The sequence below is a fragment of the Staurois parvus genome, unplaced genomic scaffold (assembly GCF_062004578.1).
Source record: "Staurois parvus isolate SC_StPar_1 unplaced genomic scaffold, SC_StPar_1.0 ptg000058l, whole genome shotgun sequence".
Classification (NCBI taxonomy): domain Eukaryota; kingdom Metazoa; phylum Chordata; class Amphibia; order Anura; family Ranidae; genus Staurois; species Staurois parvus.
Window position 1 is genome coordinate 282,277 of NW_028317854.1, and position 27,027 is coordinate 309,303.

General features: G+C 39.5%; 1 protein-coding gene across 1 annotated transcript in view; it reads right to left on the minus strand.

The window, feature by feature from the left end:
• Positions 1 to 27,027, minus strand: part of VPS53 (VPS53 subunit of GARP complex) — a 212,940-nt gene that overhangs the window by 135,088 nt on the left and 50,825 nt on the right. Inside the window, exons 5-7 of the mRNA XM_089668435.1 lie at positions 23,959 to 24,045; positions 19,471 to 19,586; positions 14,146 to 14,265 (exon numbers count right to left, since the gene is read on the minus strand). Coding sequence (XP_089524561.1) covers positions 14,146 to 14,265; positions 19,471 to 19,586; positions 23,959 to 24,045 — 323 coding nt within the window. The remainder of the gene's footprint in view (positions 1 to 14,145; positions 14,266 to 19,470; positions 19,587 to 23,958; positions 24,046 to 27,027) is intronic.

Consider the following 27,027-nt stretch of genomic DNA (forward strand, 5'->3'; position numbering starts at 1 on the left):
CAGGCGAGTTTGCTGGCCAATCAAGCACAGTAATCCCACGGTCATTGAACCAGGTTTTGGTGCTTTTGTCAGTGTGGGCAGGTGCCAAGTCCTGCTGGAAAATGAAGTCAGCATCCCCATAAAGCTTGTCTGCAGAAGGAAGCATGAAGTGTTCCAAAATCTCCTGCAAGACGGCTGCGTTGACCCTGGACTTAATGAAGCACAGTGGACCAACACCAGCAGATGACATGGCTCCCCAAATCAACACAGACTGTGGAAACTTCACACTGGACTTCAAGCATCTTGCAGTGTGTGCCTCTCCATTCTTCCTCCATACTCTGGGTCCTTGGTTTCCAAATGAGATGCAAAAGTTGCTCTCATCAGAAAAGAGGACTTTGGACCACTGAGCAACAGACCAGGTCTTTTTTTCTTTAGCCCAGGTAAGACGCTTCTGACGTTGTTTGTTGCTCAGGAGCAGCTTGACAAGAAGAATACGACATTTGAAGCCCATGTCCAGGATCCATCTGTGTGTGGTGGCTTTTGGTGCACTGACTCCAGCCTCAGTCCACTCCTTGTGAAAGTCCCTAACACTTTTGAATGGCCTTTTCCTGACAATCCTCTCCAGGCTGCGGTCATCCCTGCTGCTTGTGCACCTTTTTCTTCCACACGTTTCCCTTCCACATAATTTTCTATTAATGTGCTTTGATACAGCACTTTGGGAACATCCAACTTCTTTTGCAATTACCTTTTGAGGCTTTCCCTCCTTATGGAGGGTGTCAATCATGATTTTCTGCACAGCTGTCAGGTCAGCAGTCTTTCCCATGATTGGGATTCCTACTGAACCAGACTGAGAGACCATTTAAAGGCTCAGGAACCCTTTGCAGGTGTTATGGCGTAATTAGCGGATTAGAGTGGGACACTTTGAGCCTAGAATATTGCACCTTTTCACAATATTCTAATTTTCGGAGATTGTGGATTTGGGGTTTTCATGAGCTGTGAGCCATAATCATCACAATTATGACAAATCACAGCTTGAACTATCTTGCTTTGCATGTAATGAGTCTCTCTCATATATTAGTTTCACCTTTTAAGTTACATTACTGAAATAAATGAACTTTTGCACGATATTCTAATTTTTTGAGTTTCACCTGTACACACTAAACTTAGCATTTGCAGAGTGACTCCTAGAGCTCTGTACTATCAGCAGATGGATTGAGAACAGTAGAAGGATCAGAGAAGACCGGATCAAACAGCCTTTTTACACAACCTGGAGGATTAAACCCTTAGGTTCCAAAGTGAGTATAGCAAGTATGCTTTACTGCATATACAGACTGATTTGGGTTTAGTAACACTTTAAAGCTAAACTCCAGTCAGATATAAAAGACACTTGTTATTAGCCAGTACATCAGAACTCAGCCTGGAAGAACAAAACGAGACAGTAAAGTGTGTTGCAGTGCTCCTGTATAAACAAGGATCATGCAAAAAGCCGGAGAGAGCAGAGTGACAGAGAAATGAGCTCATCACTCTGCAGCTTCCCTTTCACTTTACAGTCACACACTGGGAGATGCACAAGACCAGCAGTATAAGTCTCATCTCTCGCAAGACGTGGCTTCATGATGTCACTGTTGTGTAACCCTCTGATCTTGATGGATGGAAATACAAGTTCTTGGCTAGTAAAACAGTGTCTTTATAAGCATTTAATTTGCCTATTTAGTAGTTCAGCTTTAAAGTGAGTGTAAATCCTCACCTTGTAAAACAACACATTCAGTTTAAAATAGGCAAAACATTTGTGCATAGATAAAAAAAAAAACATTATAAATACCTTTTTCCCCTTTTTATAAGTGATCACATACCCTCTGTTGTCAGTTGCATAAGAGCTAGGGGTGGAGAAAAAGCAGTACACTGATTTTCCCAGTGAAAGGCTGTGCAGGGGGGAAAGGTGTCAGGACACGTCTGATTATTTGAGGATAGCAAACTGAGTTCTCAGCACAGCTATAGAACTGACCATGCTGTGCTCTTATGCCTAGTGTGGTCAATTTTAATAGGAAAGCAAAGGGTTTGGCAGGAACACCAGGGATTTCACACAAATATAGCAATACAGAGAGAACATGATTTTTTTTTTCACGTACATGGCACATATCAGGAATATGAAATGGTGGATTTACATATTCTTTAACAGACGTTGAGATAAAATATCAGCCTTGCAGGGAGTACATGGTTCTCAATTAGTAAGCGGACTCCTAGACTTGCATTGTGAGAAAGAACAGTAAAGTACAATCACTGTGCAGAAATGTAATGAGCAAATAAGGTTGCTTCTGTACATATATTATATATAAACATGCACACACACATAAACATACATATACACTAATATAATTATATTAGTATATTAATAAAATAATAAGAGCATATACAACAGGCTGACCTTTATATGCAAGCCAAACATCATTGAAAAGACTAAGTGATTCCTATAAAAATGATCACTGTCCTCATTACCTCATCCAAAGTTGCTAAGCATAAAAAAAACTTTGAGACTAACTGAATTAACATAATCAACCATTCTGCTTTATAAACTGGAGGAATCCCTGAGCCTCCACCCTGCCAATCAATTTGCCAGAGCAACAAATTTGTCTGTGTAGGGAATTAATATAAGCACAAATACAGATTTCCTTCAGAAGTACTTATACAGTAATTACAAATAGTTTGGTACATTTCTTAGACTGACTGCAGATTGTTTTAATTTAATTGTCCACAGAAAAGGGAAAAAGCTTTACACTGCATGTGCATGAAGTTATGCCAGGTTCCTTTGGCACATTGTTCAAGTGAACTTGGGCAAGTCTCTCAAAGCCGAGTACGTGGTGACAGATCTGCCAGTGTATGGTCACAATATGTGCAAATGGGGCATCTGTCAACAGGAGATGAATCATGCTCTTGTAGCTTAGCGCACAAACTAATATGGTTTACATCAGTGTCCGCTTTATGAACAAATCTTCAAAAGAATAACAGGTAGAGAGAATAGGCCAGATCTTAGATTTTCTGCTATGCTGAATTATATTAGCTGTTGGAAAGGACTTTGGTAACATTTGCAACAACAAACGTATGTGTCATGACAGTGGTACTCAAATGTACAGTGGAAATTCAACCAAACACTAAGTGGTTGATTTACTAAGACTGGAGAGTGCAAAATCTGGTGTAGATCCTAATAGAAACCAATCAGCTTCCAGGTTTTTTTGACAAAGCCTAATTGAACAAGCTGGAGTTAGAAGCTTATCGGCTACCATGCAATAAATCAACCCTTAACTGTACTTAACCCCTTGGCGCCAGCCCCTTCCGGCCCTTTAAGGGTTTCAGAAGCCGGGAGGCGGGGCGGGTTTTAGGGTCATGTGATCGCCGTGATTCGCTGTCACTGCGGTTACATGATCGGGAAAGGTCCCAATCGCAAGAGGAGATCAGGACCTTTCTGTGAGTACCGGACATGTGTGCTGGGAGTGCGTAGGGTGCGCGCTCTCTGCACATATGTTTTTCTTAATTGCACGCAAGTGTGCGGCCGCTCGGCGTCAAAGCCCTGATGCCGGGAGGCCACACATTTGGTTGCGGCCGGCACCAAGAGGTTAAATATATTCCCACTCCCTTTCTAAGCCTATTATATCTACTCTGTAAAGGAAAGCTCTGTATACTTCTCTATGCTGAGGGTGCTCCTGTCCGGTCACATGAGTGGGTCCCAGTGCTGGCTGCAGTGAAGAGGAGAGATCGCCGACAATGGCTGCAGAGCCTGGAAGCCAGCCGATGGGACCCAATTATGTGATCGGACCAGAGCGCCATCAGAATAGGTAAGAATACAGAGCTTCCCTTTCAAAGGGTAGATAGAATACCTATACCTAGAATAGAGGGCAGAAGTATAGTTAATCTGGCCATAGATGGATTGAATCTTGGCCAGTTCAGCAGGGACCAGCAAAGATTTGATCTATGGACAGGCTGATTGTACCGAAGTCAATGATCAAGTTGGTTGCAACCAGCCTGTCGGATTTTTAGCTTGCAATTACTGCTAGCGGTTACATATGCTAGTAGTAATCATTGTGTTCTGCCGGTCGAGATGGCTCCCTTCTGGTAGAACACAATCGCGCTGCAAGAGGCATTCCCCCAACAGTGATCACGTTGATAGGGAAATTGAGTGATTGTCTTTCCTTTCACCTATGGTGGAAGGAAAGAAAATCAATGTATCTATGACTTGACTTAGTATTTGATTGAACTTCCAATTTAAGTTTAAGCGTATTCTTATTGCCCATACTCCTAATGACAAGACTTAACTAAATGAAATTCGCATACATCAAAATAAAATAAATGAACTGAAAAATGTTCCTTTTATAACAGGACTGAAAGTTCTGAAGTGAAACTAAACCCACCGATATAGTGGTTTACTGAAAGAAAGCTTTACTTGGAAATGTTATTATTAAACCGAAAAGCAAACTATTATATTGCAGCTTACAATTTTCAGATCTAGTGATCATGCCAGTAAGTCTGTTTATCAAAAGAACAAGCTCTCCAGTAGAATGCATCAGTTACAGAGATGAGAGAAACCATTTAACACTGACAGGGGTACTTACAATGATGAGCTTTTATTTATGCAAAACTTTGTAACGGTTTATAAAAGTATAAGTCGGAGTTTGGCTTCAACTTGTTAGTGTATTTAAATCTGCTAGTAAATCTAACACTCCCATCCCCCAAGACTGACAATGCTGCTGCCCAAAGGAGCCCCCTGTGCTCATTCATGCAGAGGGTGGGCACTGTGATACAGGTGGTGTGTTACTGGCCAAATCACCTGGGAAAAGCCTAAAAAAAAAAAAAAAGATAAAATGATTCTAATATCACATTTTTTGTTCGGGGTTTATAGCTTTAAATCTTTAACTCTCTTATGCCAGTAGGACTCTGCAAACGGGCTTTGATGCTTGGGGGTGGTAGGAGGAGCTCCCTATAGTGTGGCACCCTGATTGGCTCCACAGCGTGGACATCATCAAGAGCCCATTCATGACAGCTCAGTCACAGTTCTGGGATCACAAATGGAGCACACTCCAGAACAAAACAGAGACACATACGTGGCTGGGCTTTAAGTCCCACATGCCTTGCCACTGCATTTAGCTGTCGTAAAGGGGTTAATCATACATAACAATGTTGTTTTCTGCAGTGTTTTCATTTATATTCTAATAGAGCTTGCATGGTATATACTAAAATAGAGGCATGCCTCTGGTGATAACGGTCGCAGTTGTCACTTTGCTTATGTAAGCTCTCAACCAATCTATCACGCCCTCAAATGGCTGATGGCATAGCAACTAAATAACTAAACAGAAGTAAGGATGGCACGGTCCTCAGCAGACAGGAGACTTTAGTTCCACTTTAATGCAAAGATAAGAATCTTTATTTTTAGACATGTTCCTGTAATTTTCAAATCTTAAAATAACTGTCACTTTCTGGTTTTTACACTGCTATATTAGCTTTGAGAATGGAGTTTTGTCTCCTCATTTTATAAGGTTCCCCTTTAGAGAAAGTGTTTACATGCATTTTTTTTGCATCACTCTTGAAAAGTCCTTTCTGTCCAGGTATAAGTGATTCCAGACACCTTGGTGGTTTTGTTGATGTAGATCCAAGACAGAATTGTACAACCATGTTATGAATTGCTCTGCCTTTGCTTTGATCCTCGATTCTTATCAAGTGCCAAAGCTATTTTTCATCCTTGTTCCATGAACAAAAAAAAAAAGACACTAGAGAGGGATTGTTCCAACAAGCTGACCTTACCTTTTTTTAGGCATTTATATTTATTTTAAGCCATTAGGTTTTGTTTGCTCTGAACCATTGATCCCACTCTAAAAGGTTAGGACAAAACAAGCAATACTTAGATGAAAAAAATACGGTAAGAACATATGACCACATCTGACTTTGTTATAAAGACTTGCATGTCAGATTCACATGGTATCCATCATTCACTGATAGTTTATTTGCCTCGTTCATAAAGTATATTAATTTCCATTGTTCGCTGACTAGGTCAAAACTTAGAAAAAGAGATTTACTAGGATATGTTTTTGTTTTAAATGCTGGTTTCTGTCTTAACCTCCCTAGTGATCTGATTATGTCCATATTTCTGTGCTCAAAGCGGTAAAGTTTTTTGCATGGAAATGTGTCATTTTTTTTATTGTAGGCCTGTAATTTTTAGGAATAACTCACTGAAATCTGTCCGAACAAGAGTCTAGTAAACATACCGGGTATGATAAAACTTGAAACACAAAATCATAAATTATAATTTATTAATCAGAAAAAATATTATTTTAATAATAAATTTAATTCAATAATATAATCAAACCAAAAACACTGAAATTTGAAATATAGCGCCAAGTTTGCACATCACTGAGCTCAGCTGCAGAATCGTTTTCAGTGTCTGATGACAAATTTCCCCACAAATCATCACTCAATTCTGCAAGTGGTTCTGATTTATTATCACTGTATTCTAGCTGGTCTAAAACCGATTTTGACATGAAGGGACGCTTTTTGGATGCCAAGTACTTTTCTAAGTTTCCAGGTAGAAAGAACAGTAAAAATGCAGGCAGGGCACAGGACAAAGCAGTAGGGACAAAATGTATGTGAAATGGTTTGATACAGTAATGTTTTACTATGTGATTTTAGTGTATTAGAAAATGTCAGTTTTTAAAATTTCCCACTGGTTCCGGCCCCCGTACGTCCCAATGCTCGCAGGGACCGAAACCCGGAAGACGGATGCCAGCATCAGCCGGAGGACATTGCCGGGGACACTGCAGGGGGGGACATCGCAGGAACGCAGGACAAGGTAAGTGCTGCATGGAATCCCTGAGCAACGCTGCATGGTATTCCCAAGTGTAGCTCGGGGTTACCGCTTTTGGTACTGAAACTTTACCCCGATCTACACTCGGGAATACCGCCAGGGAGGTTAAAGTGGTTGTGACACTCAAGCATGAAATATGAACAAAGCATAACCCTCTATACTTGACTCTATCCACAGCACTAAGTGTCAGCTCTCTCTGCTATTTCGTTCCTCTGCTATCTACATGAGTCACTTCTGACAATTTTTTCTGACACCAAGAGAAAGATGGTAACAGGGTAGGGAGCTCCTGCACACAGCCTGTGATTGACAGCCTCTTCTCTGCTCCTGTGTGTTGTGTGAGGGGGGTGTGTCCTTTCCCTCCAATCAGCTGTCAGAACTCTCTCCACTATGTTCTGCAGAGTGCAATTTCAGCTCTTCGCCTACTGTTTTCTGAACACTCAGGCAAGGTTTATAAATTCTTGAATCTGAACAGAAGTACAGAAGAAAAGACTGCAGATATAGAGGTACAACTTATGTAGGAGGATTTCTTTCTTTTCTGTGTATCACCTGAGGCCAGTCACTTAACTGGGCATATGCAAGGGTTTACAACCACTTTAAAGTTTTATTGTATTGTAGTATTCACAGGAATCATGCTAAATTTGAAATGTACTGTATATGGCTAGCTTTAGTATCACAGCCTGTGGAAGCCCTACACAGTGCTGTCCTCTCCCAGCTGTTACAGATATTTAAACTTAGCCAGAACTGGTCTCAATATGCACTCCCAAAAAGTCTTTGTAACTGAGAATTTTGTTAAAAAAGGCTAATAAAGTGTCCCGAAGAGCCATATGCATTGCAATGGCCTTTAGGCAATCACATTTTCATGCAGTGTCAGAATAACTGATGGATTTAATAAGGAACATTTTAAAAAGCTTTTTCATAAAGGAGTAGATCATTTTTTGCTTTACAAGAAGTGAAGAGTAATCTAATGTTTTACAGTTACCAATTCACCAACCTTTATGAAATTTTTAGATAAAATTAACCCAAAGTTGTCTGGGGAGAAGTCTGAAACACAGCTATTAATCGATGAATTAGCCAACAAATGTGCCAATTTGGCATCCAGTGTTGCGATCAAGAAATGGCTTGTGTTTTTTTCTTTGGTTCACATTTCCCCACATTTTCAAATAGCAGTACAGCTTAGAAAACCACAAACACTTTTTGCTTAGCCTACCAGAAATTTAAGACCAGGACTGGCAACGTGCAGCTTAAAAAGGGGCTGAGACAGCTGATCTTTTTTGACTTGTGGTACAGTTGTTATATCTCAGTTAAAATATTTTCCAGGTCATTTTAAATGTCCATTTAACCTTTTAAGGCTCCAAAAAGAGTGCCAAAGTAATGAGGTATAGTTCAGTTAAAGAAATAAAAGTATTTTCTATCTAGCAGGGCTAAGTGGAGCACAGGCAATATCTGTTGTTCCTGTACCAATACTTTGGTATCTAGTCATGTTATACACAGAAATAGGGACTTTTATGTCCTAATTGTGCCTGTGCATTTTACACGTGTTTTAGCTTCAACATGTAAAAAAAAAAATCAAAAATTTTTGCTGCACGCTTTCATCAAGACACACATTCTATAGAGTTTGATAATAATGTGTCTGAAAACCTCTCTCTTTAGGAAAGCCTATCCTGCCCTCAGCTAATAATGGAATCTTCTACTCTTCCTACCAGTCCATCCCCCACAGTTAATACCTTTTGTACCACTAGCCTCTCCCTTTTAGATTGTAAGCTCCAAGGAGCAGGGCCCTCCTAACCCTCTTGTATTGAACTGTATTGTTGCTGTATTGTCTCCTGTTATATTGTAAAGCACTGAGAAAACTGTTGGCGCTATATACATCCTGTATAATAATAATGCGCCTAAAACACAATGCATCAAAAACACATTACAAGGGTCCTTAAAGTTGCTCTTCCAAGACTAAATTCTGTTTACACTGTCAGTAATTATAGGAGGTAAATTAGAATAACCAGATAATTTTTATGCTGGGCAGAGATGTAGTTTTAGGTGTAGTGACAACATGAATTCTTATGACAAAGAAGGTCTCATAAGAAAGTAAAGATCACAATGCAGACAGAATATACAGTTCCTTTTATTCTGTGCGATTTGTCCCACACCTAGGACCACTTCTACCACTGCACTTGTGAACTAGCATACTGGAAATCAAGCACCTGTTACCACCTTCATGTGTTTCTATGTCAAATATCATATCAAATCATATATCATAGCTTAAAATGTAAGCCTACAGAGTTAACAAATTACAGTCATTATTTTGTTAGCAGTCTACTATATAGCATGTGTATTTTATTTGTCACATACATGATCTGAATGGACAGTTCTTCTCTAGTACTGCTGCATTTCTGATGTACTTCTAGGTATGACTGAGTTTAAAGAAACCTATGCTAAAAGAAATGTATAGGTTTCCATTGCACCTTAAAGCAAACCTGTTGCTCAAAAACATTTGTTAAAAACATCTCCCAGCCAAAAAAGAAGAATCCTAATACTGACAGAGGGTGGCAAGTGTTGGATTCTTGCATCACCCGAGGTGCGTTATGGTACCAACCAGAAGGAAGAACGGAACACATCCAACAGGGGACCAGCCATCCAACACACCCAAGGCTTATAGCCAACAAAGCTCTTAAAGACAGTAAATAAAGTTTAAATGTTCTGCCTGCCAGAGAGGTAAGTATTGAAGCTTAAACAAAAATCAAATAGATGCATTTTATCTTTCTGCACACGAGTGAATGTAAGTTTTATTATTGTAAATAGTAGCCAGACTGCTTCCCAGCACCAAACCAAAAGTCAAGAAACAGGCAGCAGGTTGCAGAGTTGGAATGATGCACTCTTGTCAGAGCAGTGGTCTCTCTACTGCGTTCCCACACGTACCCTGTGGAGTCACAGCTAGGGCTCTCCAATTAGCAGGAAGCATAAAGCTAGATATAAATGGAGTAAATTCCGTCCGGTCCCTGAAAAGTCCCCCAACTAAGGGGAGCATGTAGGGCTACTGCTCTGACAAGAGTACACTGGTCAGATTTTGCAGCCTGCTGTCTGTACTTTGGCTTTTAGCCTGGAACTGGGAAGCAATGTGACTACTAAATACAGTTAGAAACCTACACTGTGAAATATATTTATCAGATCTTTTCCCCAAGGGACAGAGATGCCATAAAAAGGCTTCCACACTTTTTAAGTCAATGACCAATGTTGTATGCCAATGAGGCGTATTGACTTCACTTGCTGCATAATATTTTTGGGTCAGCTGCTCAGAAAGCATTGAAGCTAACAAACACTTAGGGCTTGACAAATCTGCTTTGAATCTAGGAGCCAGCTAAAAAATAAAAAGTTAGGAGCCAGTTTTTGTTTTTTAACTCACAAAGAAAGGTTTACTTTCAATGACAAAACCCCCTCTCCTATGTAGCCCTGATGTGTATCTGTACAGATGCATTATACAGGTTTACACACAGTTATACCTCTCAGCCTTTGCCTATTAACCTTCTTAGGATCTCTAAAATCGGAATAAGTGAGGTACTGCACATGCTAGGACTTGCAGTTCTATCACATTCTGCAATGGAGGTACAGCACATGCTAGGACTTGTAGTTCTATCACATTCTGCATTGGAGGTACAGCACATACTGGGACATTTAGTCCTCTAGCAGCCCCTGCCCCCAAGTTTACACAAACCCAGGATGTGTCCCTGTACCATTAGCAGCACAAAGGTGTGTATTGCCTCTTCAAAGATGATAAGGCACCCCTCCAGCCCCTTCCCTGCCCCCTGGGCCCCACCATTGGCACCCATGTGGAAGTGAGTGCCAGGCCCTGTCACCCCCACCCCAGCCAGTCCCTGCTTGGCAGACTGTTTTTCCTTTATTTTTGACCACGAAGGTGTGGAAAAAAAAAAACTGTAAGTACAATAATGTACAATATATATGTAAACCGCTGCATAAATTGGCAGTACTACATAAAGTACCTGTAATAAATAAAATTAAAAATTGCATACCAAGATATTCTACTGTATTTTATTTGTTGATTTTGGAATTGTTAACCTAAGAAATAAATCTGACATGGTATAGCGACTATGATTTTAAATATCACTCAGAAAACTTGCTAAGAAATGTCCCTCTTATTAACTGAAATTGAAGCTTAAACATACTATAGAAGCTTGCATTACCTCCTTGACATAAAATATAGACATAGCATGTGAAGTTTCAGCACCATCATGCTAAGACTTAGGCCTAATAGGATTGCACCTGTGATTGCAGCTAGATTATGAAGTGTTAAATATATGCTACATTAACTGAAGTGCATTCATAAACAGGATAATAACCACTTTTAGCTGTCAGTGAGGGAAATGAGAAGCAACAGCCCAAAGGTCTATTTATTCTGGCTTTAACAAGCTGCATTTCCTAATTCTGAATGCTGGAGATGTAAGCAATGTGCAGGGTGTGCCTTTCATTTCCGTGCAAATCATGATTCTTATCACAACCAGATGGAGCGGTTATCAAAACATAAACATCAGGAAAGAGGCATCACAAAGACACAACTAAAAATATCAGAGTTAAACAATCCATCATGGTCTCCATTGGCATTTAAAATAAGATGCCATCTGAATTCCCATCAATCCTCCATTGATCAGTGCTTGCTCTACTGTGCTGCGTCTCCAAATGTTTCCACAGATTACGTGGAGATGTGGGCGCATAATGGAAATGTTCTATAAATGGACAATGAAAAACAACCTTGTTCGACCAAAATGAAATCTAACAAAGCATACTTTTTTAGAGAAATTAAACAGATGTAAACTAAAGAGCTTACATGCAAACTAAGTCTAATGCAAAAGCATTACTATATGCAGCGATTGTCATCACGCTGGAGGAAGCCGCGATGTACTCAAAACAACATTTAAAAGTGATCTCTTTACTGAAAAATTCTTATAGATCCCAGCATAACAACGTGTGTCTTTATCCTAACAGTGCATGTTTGCATGATGATCCCATCTTATGCTGGAATGATAGACCATGGACTAAATCAGGGGTCTCCAAACTTTTTAAACATAGGGCCAGTTTTCTGTCCATCAGACTTTCAGAGGGTCGGACTGTAGCCATTGGGAGTAGAAATTGTCCCAGCATCAGTGGGAGTAAACAACGCATTTTGGTGTGTGTGGGGGGGAGGGGGGGAATAGCGTACCTTCATTGGTGTAAGTGGGAAGAATAATGCCAATTGTTGGTGTCAGAGGGAGGAATAGTGCCCAGTTGTGTCAGTGGGAAAAATAGTGCCCCATCACTGGTGTCAGTTTGAGGAATAGTGTCCTATTGTTGGTGTCAATGGGGGGAAATAGTGCCCCATCGTTAGTGTTAGTGGCAGGAATAGTGCCCCATCACTGGTGTCAGTTTGAGGAATAGTGTCCTATTGTTGATGTCAGTGGGGGGAAATAGTGCCCCATTAATGGTGCCAGTGGGAGGAAACAGTGCTCCATCAATGGTGTCAGTGGGAGGACTAGTGTCTCATTGTTGACCTCAGTAGCAATAATTATGCCCCATTGTTAGTGGGAGGCAAGAAATAGTGTCTTGTATCAGTGAAAGGAAAAGTGCCCTGAGGGCCAGATAAAGGCAAGCAAAGGGCCACATCTGGCCCCCGGGCCACAGTCTGGCAACCACTGGACTAAATCTTCTAATATGGCCAGTGGGCTTCAAGAAAACTCTGTGAGATGTGACCAATAATCATATAGTCCTTTGGAAATCACAGGTATTACAATTGAGTAAATTAACTTTTAAATGTTTATATCATCTAAATATATTTCAAGTACCAGGTCAAATCACCAGGTGTTTATAGAGTATAAAAGCCTGTCTCCTACTAGCGTGAAGGACCCTTTAAAGCAATTGTCTCTCTGGAGAAGTCTGACACGCCTCCTACTGCCTCAAAAGCAGGAGTTCTCCAAAAAACAGAGAACATTGTATTTGCTGATCACACAGCTATAGGTCTTAACTCCGCTAGGGGAGTGTCAGTCCTCTCCAGAGAGACCACTGTTTCCACACAGAAAAATGGTTTTGTACCTGCTGATAGTTGACTAGCTTTTTACTCATTCTGTGGAAGCATTTTAACCACTTGTCTACTGGCACTTTTACCCCTTTCCTGCCCAGGCCTTCTGCTTTCACTGCTGTTGTACTTCAAATGACAATTGTGCAGTCATGCAATACTGCACCCATGTGAAATTTTTATCTTTTTTTTTCACACAAATAGAGCTTTTTTTGGTGGTATTGAATCACCACTGGCGGTTTTATTTTTTGCTCAACCAAGGAAAAAAAGACCGAAATTTTTTGGGGAAAAAATAGTTTCTTTGTTATATAAAATTATATTATCATAAAATTTTGCAGATCATTTTTTTTCTTCACTGATGTGCGTTGATGAGGCTGCACTGAAGGGCACTGAATGGCTGGACTGTTAGGTGGCACTGACTGGCAGCACAGATGGAAAATTATTGGCAGCACTGATTGACCCAGATTGGCACTGATAGGCAGCACTAAAGGGCTATTTGGGGCTTTCCTGCATGAGGAAAGTACTATCCTTAACCAGCAAGTGTTTGAATTGTGATAAGCTGTGATTGGACACAGCTGATCATGTGATAAAGGGTGCACTGATAGGCTGCACTGATGAGGTGGCACTGACAGGCTACACTGAAGGGCACTGAATGGCGGGACTGTTAGGTGGCACTGACTGGCAGCACAGATGGAAAATTATTGGCAGCACTGATTGACCCAGATTGGCACTGATAGGCAGCACTGAAGGGCTTTTTGGGGCTTTCCTGCATGAGGAAAGTACTGTCCATAACCAGCAAGTGTTTGAATTGTGATAAGCTGTGATTGGACACAGCTGATCATGTGATAAAGGGCCGCTTTGATTGTCCCTTTACCGTGACATGTGATCAGTTGTGTCCGAAGGACAAAGAGATCACAGAGAGCAACAGGTGTGTGCCGCAGCAGGCACATTCTGGGAGGACATATGAAGCCCTCCCAGAACTGGACACCAAGCTGTAGCCATCATTCGGCTACAGCGCAGTCAGTAAGTGGTTAAAGAAAACAAACTGTAGATTTTAAAAACCTTTTGTTCTGATGCACCTGAAATATATTTAGCCGATTAAAAGTTTAGTTGGGCTTTATTGTTTACAACTGTTTACAATTGCCTTGAGCATCCTTCATTCAAACAATGACACATCTATCTCTGTGTGTTACCTGGATTAAGTAGATACTTACTTAAAAAGAAAAAAAAAAAAATTTGAGTGAGACACCAAACCCTTTCTCACCTTTCTGATAGCTGGCGAATCTGAGGAATACCCATATACTTCTGAAAGTGCTCCAAGACGTTCACTACCCCTTGTAGGAGGTTGGCAACTTCCCCATACTGCCTTTTTCTTGTCATTGCTCTGTAAAACATTACAATAGGGTTTACCTTGCTTTTTAATAATGAATTAAAGTGTTTTGCTTCCAAAAACACAAACATTGCCGAAAGACAGGATAAGGTATAAACTAAATATTAGCATAACAAAATAAGAAAAATAAGTACAGCAGAATGCAGCACATTAGGACTAGAACAGGGCAAGAGTAACAAAGGTTCATAGACTCAGTCTTGTGGCCCATGGTTTCTATGAATTCTCGAAAACTGAGTATTTACCTAAGAGCCAACAATTTTGTGCATGAAATGGGGTTTTAACAGCTCAACAGCATCTGGAGGATTATATGCAAGGTTCAGATTTCAAAATTTAGTAATCATATACCTAGCAGCCAATATGATATGGATGACAAGTATGCAAGAATGAATTGGGAAGTTCTCTATGCCTAGGTTTAGAATTGCTAAGGCTGGTGACTGAGGGACTATGATACTGGTGACCTCAGAAATCATTTGGAATTTGCACCTAGAAGAGGTTGATGTGGTAACATTTCCACAAAATATGCATCAATGTTCCTATGGAGCCACAAACTCTCCAGCATAAAGGGGGCTACGAGGGATACAATTTAGCTATTCTAAAAGGGGTTAAGTAATCTTTTGTATCAGTTACCAATGCTTGATAAAGCTGACCACCTTATATACTGAATTGAATGTCAAGGTCCATTGTGAGTCGGTAAAGGAGGCAGAAAGACCTAGCTCCCATTGCTGAAACACAGTAGTCTTGGTGAAGCACATATTATTGTGAAGAGTGTTAAAATAAAGAAGTGCCTCTCTGAGTTGATGCAACTGATGTGTAGTATTGCCAAGCTTTGGTGGGAATGAATACGGTTTCAAATGAGAATGACCTTAAGAAGTATCTGATATGTATATATTGTTATTATATTATTAAACAGGATTTACATAGTACCAAAAGAAATGAAATCAGACATTACAGTTACAATACAATTTGGTACAAGAGGAAACAGAGGGCCTTGCTCGTTAGAGCTTACAATCTAAAAGGGAGGGTTAAGTTATATAAAAGGTAAATATATATTTGAATACCCAATGGATGACAAGACAAATTCTCTTGCAAGTTCCCTAAAGCTTTTGGGAGTGCCTCTTGAGTATAGATCCATGAATGTGGAGAAATTTTTGAATTGCCAAGATTTAGTGGAGAAACAAGGTATGAGTACATCCAGGACACTAAGTGAGATAAAGATGGGACTAACCCAGGAGTAAATCCCAGAGGCTGAATGTAGGGATCTCCATGCAATAAGGGACAATAAAAAGGTAAGAGCTTTAGGGTCAGAGGTCGCCAACAAAAGACTTTACTTTTAAAACCTAGGTAGCAATACTGCAGTGTGTGCATATACGAAATTCTAAAGATTTCTGTTTTCCTTAATAAAGTAGAGAATGGAACAAGAGTCTACAGGAAACTACAGTTCTATTTTAATAGGATATTTTATGACAGGAAAAGAAAAGGAAAAATCTAACAAAAGAAAAAAAAAGTTTTGGCTAGAGTCACACTTTAAAAAAATATAGCTCTGTTTTCCCTTTACCATGACTTCAGCAATGCTGATATTAACTTTTCAGTGCAGTTAACACCATTCAAATGGTTTGCTTTTTTTACTCCGTAAAAATAATGTGTTGACACCATGAGGGAAAATTGAAGGTCTTAAGTACTGAAATGTTCCCCTTTGAGGAAAAAGCATTATTGGTACATGAGATTGCAGGATTCGAAATTACACATTTCACTTGTGGTACGTATCAATGTTGCTTTCTGCATCAGGCCAATCACGGAGATTTATACATTCTATGGCACACAAGGTAGACCAAAGCAAGAGCAGTGAAACCGATTAAAGCAACTGTTGCTAGAATAAAAATGTAAAAATCCATGACCCCAACTAACACCTTCACTGGTACCATCAATTATCCATATTTCACTACTCTGTCCTTTGGTAAAAAAAAATAAAATAAAATAAAAGCTGGGACCAGGCATATTACACTCCTGGAAGTGTCAGATTTTGAACAATTTCCAGGTATCAGTATCACCAGATTGGTGAGAGATAGGTATTAAAGCATAAGTTCACCTTTGGAACATGTTACATGCTCCACCCATTTTTAGGGTGGAACATGTAACATGTTCCCATAGCCGCAGCCACGCCCGCCCCCCCCCCCCCCCTTTGACAGATAGTATGGGGAAACTTCTCCCTGTACTATCTGTCAGATTTGAAAACAGCGCAGCCATGCAGGGCTCCGCCCACACGGCCACATCACTCTTTCACAGAATTCTGTCCCGGCAGCCTTAGCAGCAGTGGGCTTTTAGTTTTCAATGAACTACCATGGCGCTGTGGAGCACTGTGGTAGTTCATTGAAGCTTCTGGTCAGAACATCTGCTTGCTCGTACATCCCGTACGGCAAGCGGATATTCCAACAGGTCTGCAGGAGACCTGCATGGCATCAGCGATCTACTGATTGCTGGTGCAATGCTTCACAGGCTCCTTTGGACAAAATAAATGCACATTTTTTTACCTGCAAAAAATGTGCATTTATTATTTCTGTCCAAAAGGTGAACTTATCTTTTAAAGTGTGTTTTGGATAACGTAGAATGATCTCAAAAGGTTTTAGTGCTGTCTGTGTGTCTGCTAGGTAAATTTACTCTGTCTGGCCTGGTGACCTCTTGCACTAGGAATATATGTGAGAAAATGTAAAATTCTGAGTTGCCAACAAATCAGGAATAGAGGGGACATTTTTCAATGGGGACACCTGTTCCAGTGACAACTGTAAGAGGAGATTTTCCCTAATTTGGAAAGATTTGTTCTCACTTCCTTTTGCGTTTATAGGACAGGAAGCGAAGGGTTTTCCCTTAACAGTCATGGCCAAAATAAACATGAGAATGAACATGAGAATGCCTAAACATTTGGTGCATTGTCTGACAAAATGTAGGGGCAGGGGCGGACTGACCATTTGGAAACTCGGGCACTGCTCGAGGGCCCGGGGTCAGTAGGGGGCCCCATGAGATGCCCCTGGTACCTTTTTCATGGGCTTTTTTGAGTTTGGGCAAGGACACGGGCCCCATGATCCCCTATTGCCCGAGGGCCCCATGAGTTGTCAGTCCGCCCCTGTGTAGGGGTGCCAATATTTTTGGCCATGACTGTAGGCGGAAAAAAACTGACAGAAGTTTTAACCAATCCCTACATTATCCAAAATGGGAAAACATTTTTAACTTTAGATATACGCAAACTTTTGCATGAGGTATGGTTTCAGAGTTTCTGTTGCAATATATCTGATAAATCACTAAACTGTCAAGTTGCAGAGACTGCAGTGATGGAACAAACAAGTCAGAAGTGTAATTTTTAGTTTTTCTGTCACATGCAAATGCTACATTTTCGTTTATAAACTATAAGATTACAGCTTGAGTCACAAATTCCTCCTCACACTGCTTAAAAGTAACGCAGTGATAATACACCTGCCCCAGACCACTTCATAGTTGTGCATGTATTTTAAAGTGTTACTAAACCCATGACCCTGCATTCACTATATCTGGTCTCCCACAGTGTACGGAAATGTAATTATTTTAGTAAATATACACTGCTAAATACCTTTTTTTATCAGCAGTTTGAGCAGTCTTGTGACTTCTATCAGTGTCCAGTAGAGCACTGGTTAAAGCTAGTAGGAGTTTTCATTCTCTCCTGTTTGTCCTATGAGGCTGGAGGACCCCTGACCCTCTGTGTGGAAAGCACTGACTGGCCTTGTGCGGATTACATGCACTTTCTCACAAAAATAGAAAAAACTCTGGCAATACACACCAAACTGAGCATGTCCAGCTCTGTTCTATCAGCAGATGGATTGGGGACTGTGGAAGGAGGAGAGGATCAGAGAAGAAATTATCAAACATCCTCTTTACACAATGCAGAGGATTAACCCTTTCGATTCCGCAGTGATTATAACAAGTATGCTTTACTGCATATACAGACTGATTTACTGTTGTAGGTTTAGTAACACTTTTAGAGAAACTCCATCAACTGCAGTGGTACATGTCACAGATTTTTGCATTTGAATGCTCAGTATTGCAGGCACAAATCTTTTGTGAGAGGCAGCCTGATCTGAAAAAGGAATGCAGCTAATTTTGTTGCTAAATGTGTTATATAAACTGCTGGACAGCTAGTATGTTTAGGCCCAAGAGCATAGGTCTCTGGCTTTTTGGGTGTGGGCAGAGGGTATAGGTGCACTGTCCAGTCCCACTGCATGCAGTCTGTCAAACTCTATGAGACGGTGACACCTGCTGCATCTGGATAGTGCACGGAGTGGTGCAGTTACACCCAGGGACGAACGCCGGGAGCACAAATTGTCTGTTCGTGGTATTCATCTCTAGGTGCATGCTACAGTAATGTAAATACCATTCAGTGCACCATCCAGCCAAAGCAGCTGTCAGCCTTAAAGCCAAGCATGTTACGCCAACCTATATTGAAGATTTCACCTCCTCGGTATGTCAGAGCATATATAAAAAGTAGTGACCAGGAAACATAATAAGGGAGTTTATATTTTGTTAATTAATCCTCACAATCTGCTGTAAAAATGTATTCTTCTAAAAAGTCAAAGAACATTTTTATTAAATGGAAACAAATGCCTTGAATCCCTAAATACATGTATATTTTCAAATATTTAGCTTCCAAAATGAAAATCAATGTATGAAAAGTTCCTATATGCTTGAATGTTTAAATCTTCTGCAAGTGTGTACAATGTATATATTATGGTGGTCATACACAGCCCTATAAAGCAAACAATGTGATAGTTAAAAAGACCTGCTTGCAACAGTGAGATCATATAGGAGTTCACTAAAACTTAATAAATGTGCAATGGAAATGATGATTATTGCAAATCTTTCTTAACATACTGAGATATATGTCCGGCATTGTAACAAGGACTGAAGAAGATCTTGGCATCATTAAAATTCAGCTGTCTCTCTGATCTAGGTAAGAGGTCAGGACATCCATGGTCCCCTTTAAAATGCAAAAAAATACTTTGCAGAGATCCATGACTGACCATACGCAGATGAATGTGAATGTACTTTTTTTTTTTTTTTTTTTTATAAACGTGGCACCTTGTTCTTTTTTTTTTTTTGCTGCCAATGCTGAAGACGTGAAATTGCACACTTAACTCCACCAATTATTGATGATGTCATGAGAAGTGACAGACTTACTCCAGAGAGTCTACTCCTCCAGCCAGCATGTGTAGATGGTTTAGGGTTGTAATGGATGTGGTCAGATGGCGCTTGGCATGGTCCAGCTGTTTAATATCCCGTGTGATTTCTTTCACCTTGATAAAGTCATATAAGGCAGGTTAGTGATGGAATGTTTCAGGCAAAGGATTTGAAAATCAATTTTTGTTTCAATATGTCTAAGCAATCGCTAATCATGGCATGCTGTAAAAAAACAGTGATAATACTCTGGGGAAATATACACGTTCTTTAGGGGACATGACACATACTACATTCCAAACTGCACCTCCACTTTACATAATTGCTTCCATGCATATAAGCCTTGCCAGGCCATTAGATTTGCAATAGGAAATACAGTCATGGCAGTTCTTTTATGCTCCATAAAGCCAAGAATCCTATTTAAAAACAAGCATACTTAACAAAAATGACTTTTCAGACAATTAAAGGACTCAAACCCTCTCTTTTGGGCTTGAGATGTTCATGGTTTATTAGAAGTATTTGTATTCTAAATGCTATGTACAAAAGACTGTAGATAAACAATGTCCAATTAATTTCTGGTATGTATAGATGTTTTAGACAGATTCTTTTATCATTCAGGGACTCTAGAAGTGCACTTCCTAGGTCTGCCAACTTGTTGCAGCCACCACAGGAAGGAAAGTAGCACATGCTCTTAGGCATAGTTCCCCTTTACCGAAAAAATGCCTATGTAAAAAGGGATGACTTTAGATAAAAACAAGCTGTGCAGTTTTGGCTAAAATTGAATGAAGGTGTTGGTTAAGTTGGAGGCCATTTATGTCCCTTATGAAGCCTGGCTGGAAAACTCATAATTTGTTGCTAAGAGACTCCAACATTTCTGTCCACCATCACAGCAGCAAGCTCTTTCTCTGATTCAAACTCGCTCACACACGCTTTCCCTCCTCTGATGCAGTAGCTTTGAGCTCAGTGTTTTGCTTTGTCTTGCATTGCCATGTGTTTTATTTGTGCATTAATGTCTGTTTTTAATGTGTTTTTGAATTTAAAATGGATAGGATTAACAGCCACTGACCATGACTTGTTATTACGTGATGCCAATGACATCTAAGGGGCTTATAATACTATAAAAACATACAAACAGCCACATTGAATTTTTGAAAATACACTGCACTACAGTGCTGAGATGGGAACAGCCACTACTTTATTATTAAGAAGATGGACACATGCATTTTTGCACATTACAACATATGGGGTAAATGGGTCGTAAACGTGGAGTAAATAACCCTTTAGTGTAGCTGTTTGTTTACAAAAACATTAAATACATGTTAAATGCTACCAATAATATTAACTGTTATTTTTAATGAAGTATTACTTTAAGAGAATATTACATTAAAATAATTATTACATATGTATATTACATATATTATTAAAGTAAATCTAAACCAAGAAAAAAATATGTTATACATTGGATATAAAAAGTCTACACAGTCCTGTTAAAATTTCAGGTTTCTGTGATGTAAACAAATGAGACAAAGATAAATCATTTCCGAACTTCTTCCACCTTTAATGTGACCTATAAACTGTACAACTCAGTTGAACAACAAACTGAAATCTTTTAGGTGGAGGGAAGTAAAAATAAAAAACTACAATAATATGGTTGCATAAGTGTGCACACCCTTAAACTAATACTTTGTTGAAGCACCTTTTGATTTGATTACAGCACTCTTTTTGGGTATCAGCATGGCACATCTTGCCTTGGCACTATTTACCCACTCTGCCTTGCAAAAAACACTTCTGTGCACAGCCCTCTTCAGATCACTCCACAGATTGGATTCAGGTCTCAGCTCTGGCTGGGCCATTCTAAAATTTTAATCTTCTTCTGGTGAAGCCATTCCTTCGTTGATTTGGATGAATGCTTTAGGTCGTTGTCATGCTGAAAGATGAAGTTCCTCTTCATGTTCAGCTTTCTAGCAGAAGCCTGAAGGTTTTGTGCCAATATTGACTGGTATTTTGAACTGTTCATAATTCCCTCTACCTTGACTAAGGTCCTAGTTCCAGCTGAAGAAAAACAGCCCCAAAGCATGATGCTGCCACCACCATGCTTCACTGTGGGTATGGTGTTCTTTTGGTGATGTGCAGTGTTGTTTTTGCGTCAAATATATCTTTTGAAATTATGGCCAAAAAGTTCAACCTTGGTTTCATCAGACTAGAACACATTTTCCCACATGCTTTTGGGAGACTTCAGATGTGTTTTTGCAAAATTTAGCTGGGCTTGGATGTTTTTCTTCGTAAGAAAAGGCTTCCGTCTTGCCATTCTACCCCACAGCCCAGACATATGAAGAATACGGGAGATTGTTGTCACATGTACCACACAGCCAGTACTCCCAGACCAGTTTTCTTATCTTTTCATCAGTTTTGGAGGGACGTCAAGTTCTTGGTAATGTCACTGTTGCGCCATATTTTCTCCACTTGATGACTGACTTCACTGTGTTCCATGGTATATCTAATGCCTTGGAAATGCTTTTGTACCCTTCTGCTGACTGATACCTTTTAACAATGCGATCTCTCTGATGCTTTGGAAGCTCTCTGCGGACCATGGCTTTTGCTGTAGGACGCAATTAAGAAAATGTCAGGAAAGACCTATTAGAACACCTGAACTTTATTTGGGGTTAATCAGAGGCACTTTAAATGATGGCAGGTGTGTACTGACTCCTATTTAACATGATTTTGAATGTGATTGCTTAATTTTGAACACAGCTACATTCCCAGTTATAACAGGGTGTGCACACTTCTGCAACCACATTATTTTAGTTTCTTTATGTTTACTTCCCCCCCTCCCTTAAAGATTTCAGTTTGTTTTTCAATTGAGTTGTACAGTTTATAGGTCACATTAAAAGGTGGAAAAAGTTCTGAAATTATTTATCTTTGTCTCATTTGTTTACAGAAACTTGACATTTTAACAGTAGTGTGTAGACGTTTGTATATCCACTGTATATCACAGCCTTCTAGTTCTTAGTGGTAGCTGCAATTGTTAACTTTTTCAAGTATTTGATGCTGACCACATGCCTGTTGATCCTGTCAAAAATCTATAGTCACTTTTTGCGGACTAAACTGCAATAGCAAACAATGTTATCAGCCTTCCCAGCTATCTTCTGTGAACTACGGGACACCATCTCTCTATGAAATGGAGATAAGGATAGGGGGAGATGTTTGTTGATAACACTTCTCCTCCATAGGTACAGTACGAGTACAGTTGAGTGTCACCCTAGGACAAAATGTGTGATTCTGGCAGGATCACCATGTGAAAATAAAGAAGAAAAGCCTAACAAACAAAAAAAATGCAGCCACCACATCTGTTAATCTGCAATATATTGACAGAGTGAGTGTTTGCATTGAGAACCAATCAGCAGAAGCTATGTATACTAGTATATACTTTATGTAAGCAAACCTATAGCAGGGAGAGTGCTCAGGGACAAATTTACCTGTGAGGTTATGCTTAAAGCAAAACTAAAGGTTCGTTTTTTGGGTTTTTTTTAATAAAATAACAAACATGTTATACTTACCTGCACTGTGTAGTGGTTTTGCACAGAGCAGCCTGGGTCCTCCTCTTCTCGGGTCCCCTACCGGTGCTCTTGGCTCCTCCTTTCTGACGGGTGCCTCGACAGCAAGCAGCTTGCTATGGGGGCATCCGAGCAGGCATTTTCCCTAGATGCTGCTCTGTCTCCCCATTCTCACACAGAGCTACAACTTGGCCCTGCCCCTTATCTCTCATTGGCTGACTGGCTGTGATTGACAGCAGTGGGAGCCAATGAGCCAGAGACCTGGGACAGCCGAGGCTGTCATGAACAGGTGAGTACTGAGGGGGCTGGGGGCACTGCTGCACACAGAAGGTTTTTTACCTTCATGCACGGAACGCATGAAGGTAAAAACCTTGAGCCTTTACAACCATTTTAACCATAATGCTTTCACTATTTATATAATAAACAACATAGGAAGACGTAAAGCTTTAGCGTAAGTTGGTGTCACACTGAATATTTGGACAGACTTTTAACTTCAAGGCTGTATTTTGCTGTTTGGCATGTTTTAAGCAGACCAAATACAGTACATTAGATGACAGTCAAATGTAAGGTAATAAAGCAATTGCCTAAAGATCTTAGTTTTGAGAAAAATTTGCCAACTAAAAAAACGAACTTACATTCTTCCAAGATTATTGCAGTTATAACTTACAAATGATCATTTGTATCTCACATAGATGGCCTTTTATTGTGGCCACACAACTGCCATCAGAATTTGTCAAAACCATTATAGGCCATTCGACAACAAACCTTTATAGGTACCTTAGCCTGTAGTTATTTGTTCAGGATGCTGGACATGGGAACAATGCCAAATCTGAAGACCTTCTGAACAAAATTCACTTTACAGTGATGCCTAGACACATCAGAACTAGAAACATTATTATTGCCTTGGAGGCCATAGCGCAATGCTAAGTTTAATTACCATTTGCTCAGACTTCTCAGCTTTGTCTTTGATGTCTTTGATCTTGCCAAAGAGTTGCTGTATGGCTTTCTGAGCCTCTTCCAAGGCCTGGGAGAAGGAAAGAACAAGGAAGACCAGCCATCCATCAATGCAATGTAAAGATGACAGTATTTATTATTTAACATGCAAATTCTGAGCAATGCATTCGTTCTATTCTGAATACACTTAAATCATGTTACTCATATCAATGTAAATAAATGCTGTGTGTATATAACATTTCACATAAACACTGCAGATATACAATATTGTTCGATACTAAACACTTTAATCTACAATGTATAATAAACAATTTAAAAAGCTGTACAGTGTGTCTTGCCAAATAATTTCCTTGACTCTGTTAAATACCATCTATATAAATACGTGCAATTTTGGCTTCTCATGTTCAAACAAACAAAATAATATTTCAAAGGATGAGCACTTTGTATTTTAATTAGGAAATTTTATGTCTTTATGTTCTGTTAAACATACATTTAACATGCTAACAAAACCATAGTTGCATAATGTTTAACAGGAGATTAAAACCTTAAAAGTGAGCTGCGGCAAAAAGTTAGCCTCATAATGAACAGAAAAAGACAAACATACATTTTTTTTTATTCTGCCTCTATACCATTTACAGAAATCATTAACCACTTCCTGCCCAGCCCATGTAGATAAACAGCGGGATGGGAGCGTGGCCGATGCAGGTGGATGTTTCGAAACATCCCCCCGCATCCACTGCCTGTGCGCGCTCCCTGGGAGCACGCAGCACCGATGCTGTTGCCCACTGTGTCCTCCACACACAGCAGAACACAGATCGCTGTACAGGACCTCTGTGTGAGGTCCCGATTCATGTGATTACTGATTGGCCAATCAGTGATCACATGAATAGTAGTAAACAAGATGTCACTTCCTGACATCATTGCTTACTACATGTGAAATCTGTGAATGATCACAGAGGTCACATGGTACAAGGCTATTTACAACAGCCTTGTACCATGTGACAAGTTGTGACCAATCACAGCTCACACAGTATTTCTCAATGGCTGCAAGAATGCAGCCAGAGAGGATATATGATTGCTTTTACAGCCTTTATGAGTGTAAAAGCAATCAGTGTAAAAAAAAGAAAAAAAAAATCATCATCCCCACAAGTAGTACAGTGTCACTATGTACAGTGTACTGCTGGGGTGACAGTATGTTAAAAAAATATATATATAAAAAAAAAAATGTAAAAAACAAATTTTGAAAATTATAATTTTTGGTTATAAACTAATTTGGGCTATTTTTTTTTTACTAAAAAGATAGATGAATACATTTTGACCAAGATGAAGAAAGATTATTTGCAAAATTGTATAAGAAAACCACTTTTAAAAAAAATGTTTTGACTTTTTCATTTTTATAGCAAAAAAAAAACCCAGTGGTGAATATATACCACCAAAATAAAGTTATCTGTCTCAAAATAAAGCTAAAAATTTTATATGGGTACAGCGTTGCACGACAGTGCAATTGTCAAAGTTTGATAGAACTGAAAGCTGAAAATTGGCCTGGACTGGAAGGGGGTGAAAGTGTCCAGTCCGGAAGTGGTTAAAGCTGAATTCCAAGAAGTTATAAGAGACAAACTAATGCAGCTCTGCAAGCATTAATACGTTATTTACTGTAATTAGTGCAAACATTTGAATTTGAATTGGTATTACCCTCCAAAAATTCCATGAACAGCAGCTTTCAAACTAGGAGCCAATCAGGGGTGCTGCAAACATGCTGACATGAGAAGAGAGCAGAGGGATGGTATGTCAGATTGCTATACAGAGAATGCTGCTCTCAGAGCTGTGGTCTTTAGCTGCAGCCTCACTTCCAGCATGGGGGTTTTCTGCTAAGGCAGATTTGAGATGAAATCAACAGTAAGCTATTCATAACTTAATATTTTGAGGTAGCCTAATTTTAATGGTCTTTTCTTTCTTTTTTTTTTTTTTTTTTAACTACAACTGAGCTTAAACTGTAAGCAGCAACATCAACCTAGCTGTACTGTATAAGGGGCTATGTAAAACTTAGGAATGGCTGGACAGAATATAAAACCTTTGGCAGGTAAAAGTGATCTCATATATGTCATGCTTTTGAATATTTATATGTTTGCAAATTTATTAGTCCAGCGCTTGAGTACTCATGCGTCTCACTTAGTTCAAAATACATTCCAATCAAAAAGTTCACCACTCTCTTGAAATTCTGCAAGACTCCAAACGGCAGGATAGTAACCCCCCAAAAAAAAAAAAAAAAAAAAACAGAAAACAATATAGTACAGTATTGTAAATACTTTAAATTGTACTCAAAGTGAATGGTGCAGCTGCCATCTTAAGCGAGGTATTATATGTTCATAAAAAGAATCTGTTTCAATAAATAGGTTTTATGAGGATTGTTGTACTATAGATTTCTCTGCTGTTTCTGCATGGTAGAGCTGATGCATTGGTTTAATAAAGGTTTGGAGACCGTGATGTGAAGAAAGCATTATAAAGAAAAGCCTTTGAACATAATGTACGTGTCTGGTAAAGTGCATGTAGGGACTCCTGGTTGTATATTAGTGTTGGATGCACTTTTCACAGGATTATAAAAGGGATGCACGCTAAATGTGAGTGGTTTATTAACAAACAAACAAATATATATATATATATATACACACACACACATTTTTTTTTTTCTTTTGGCAACATATTCTTCTGTCTTATGGTGGGAGCTGAGAAAGATTTTAAAGACCACATCGATTTGACTATGCACTTATAACAAGTTTTCATTCGGTAAGGTGCATGATGTGATCATATGAGACACATTGCATGTGGTGGAATCACAGTGGTTTAAAGGGACAGGAACATTGTGTACCCACTTAAATGTGAGTAGCAGTTTCATAGATAGAGTGATTTTTGTTAAGGTATAACACTTAAGTTCATTTATTTTTTCTGGGTGCTCTTGAAACTTGCGTTGGGAGGAAGGAGGGGTATTTTTGACAGCGGGTTTGATGAGTGAAGGTTGAAGAAATCTATTTTTGGTAACGGAGAGTAAATATAT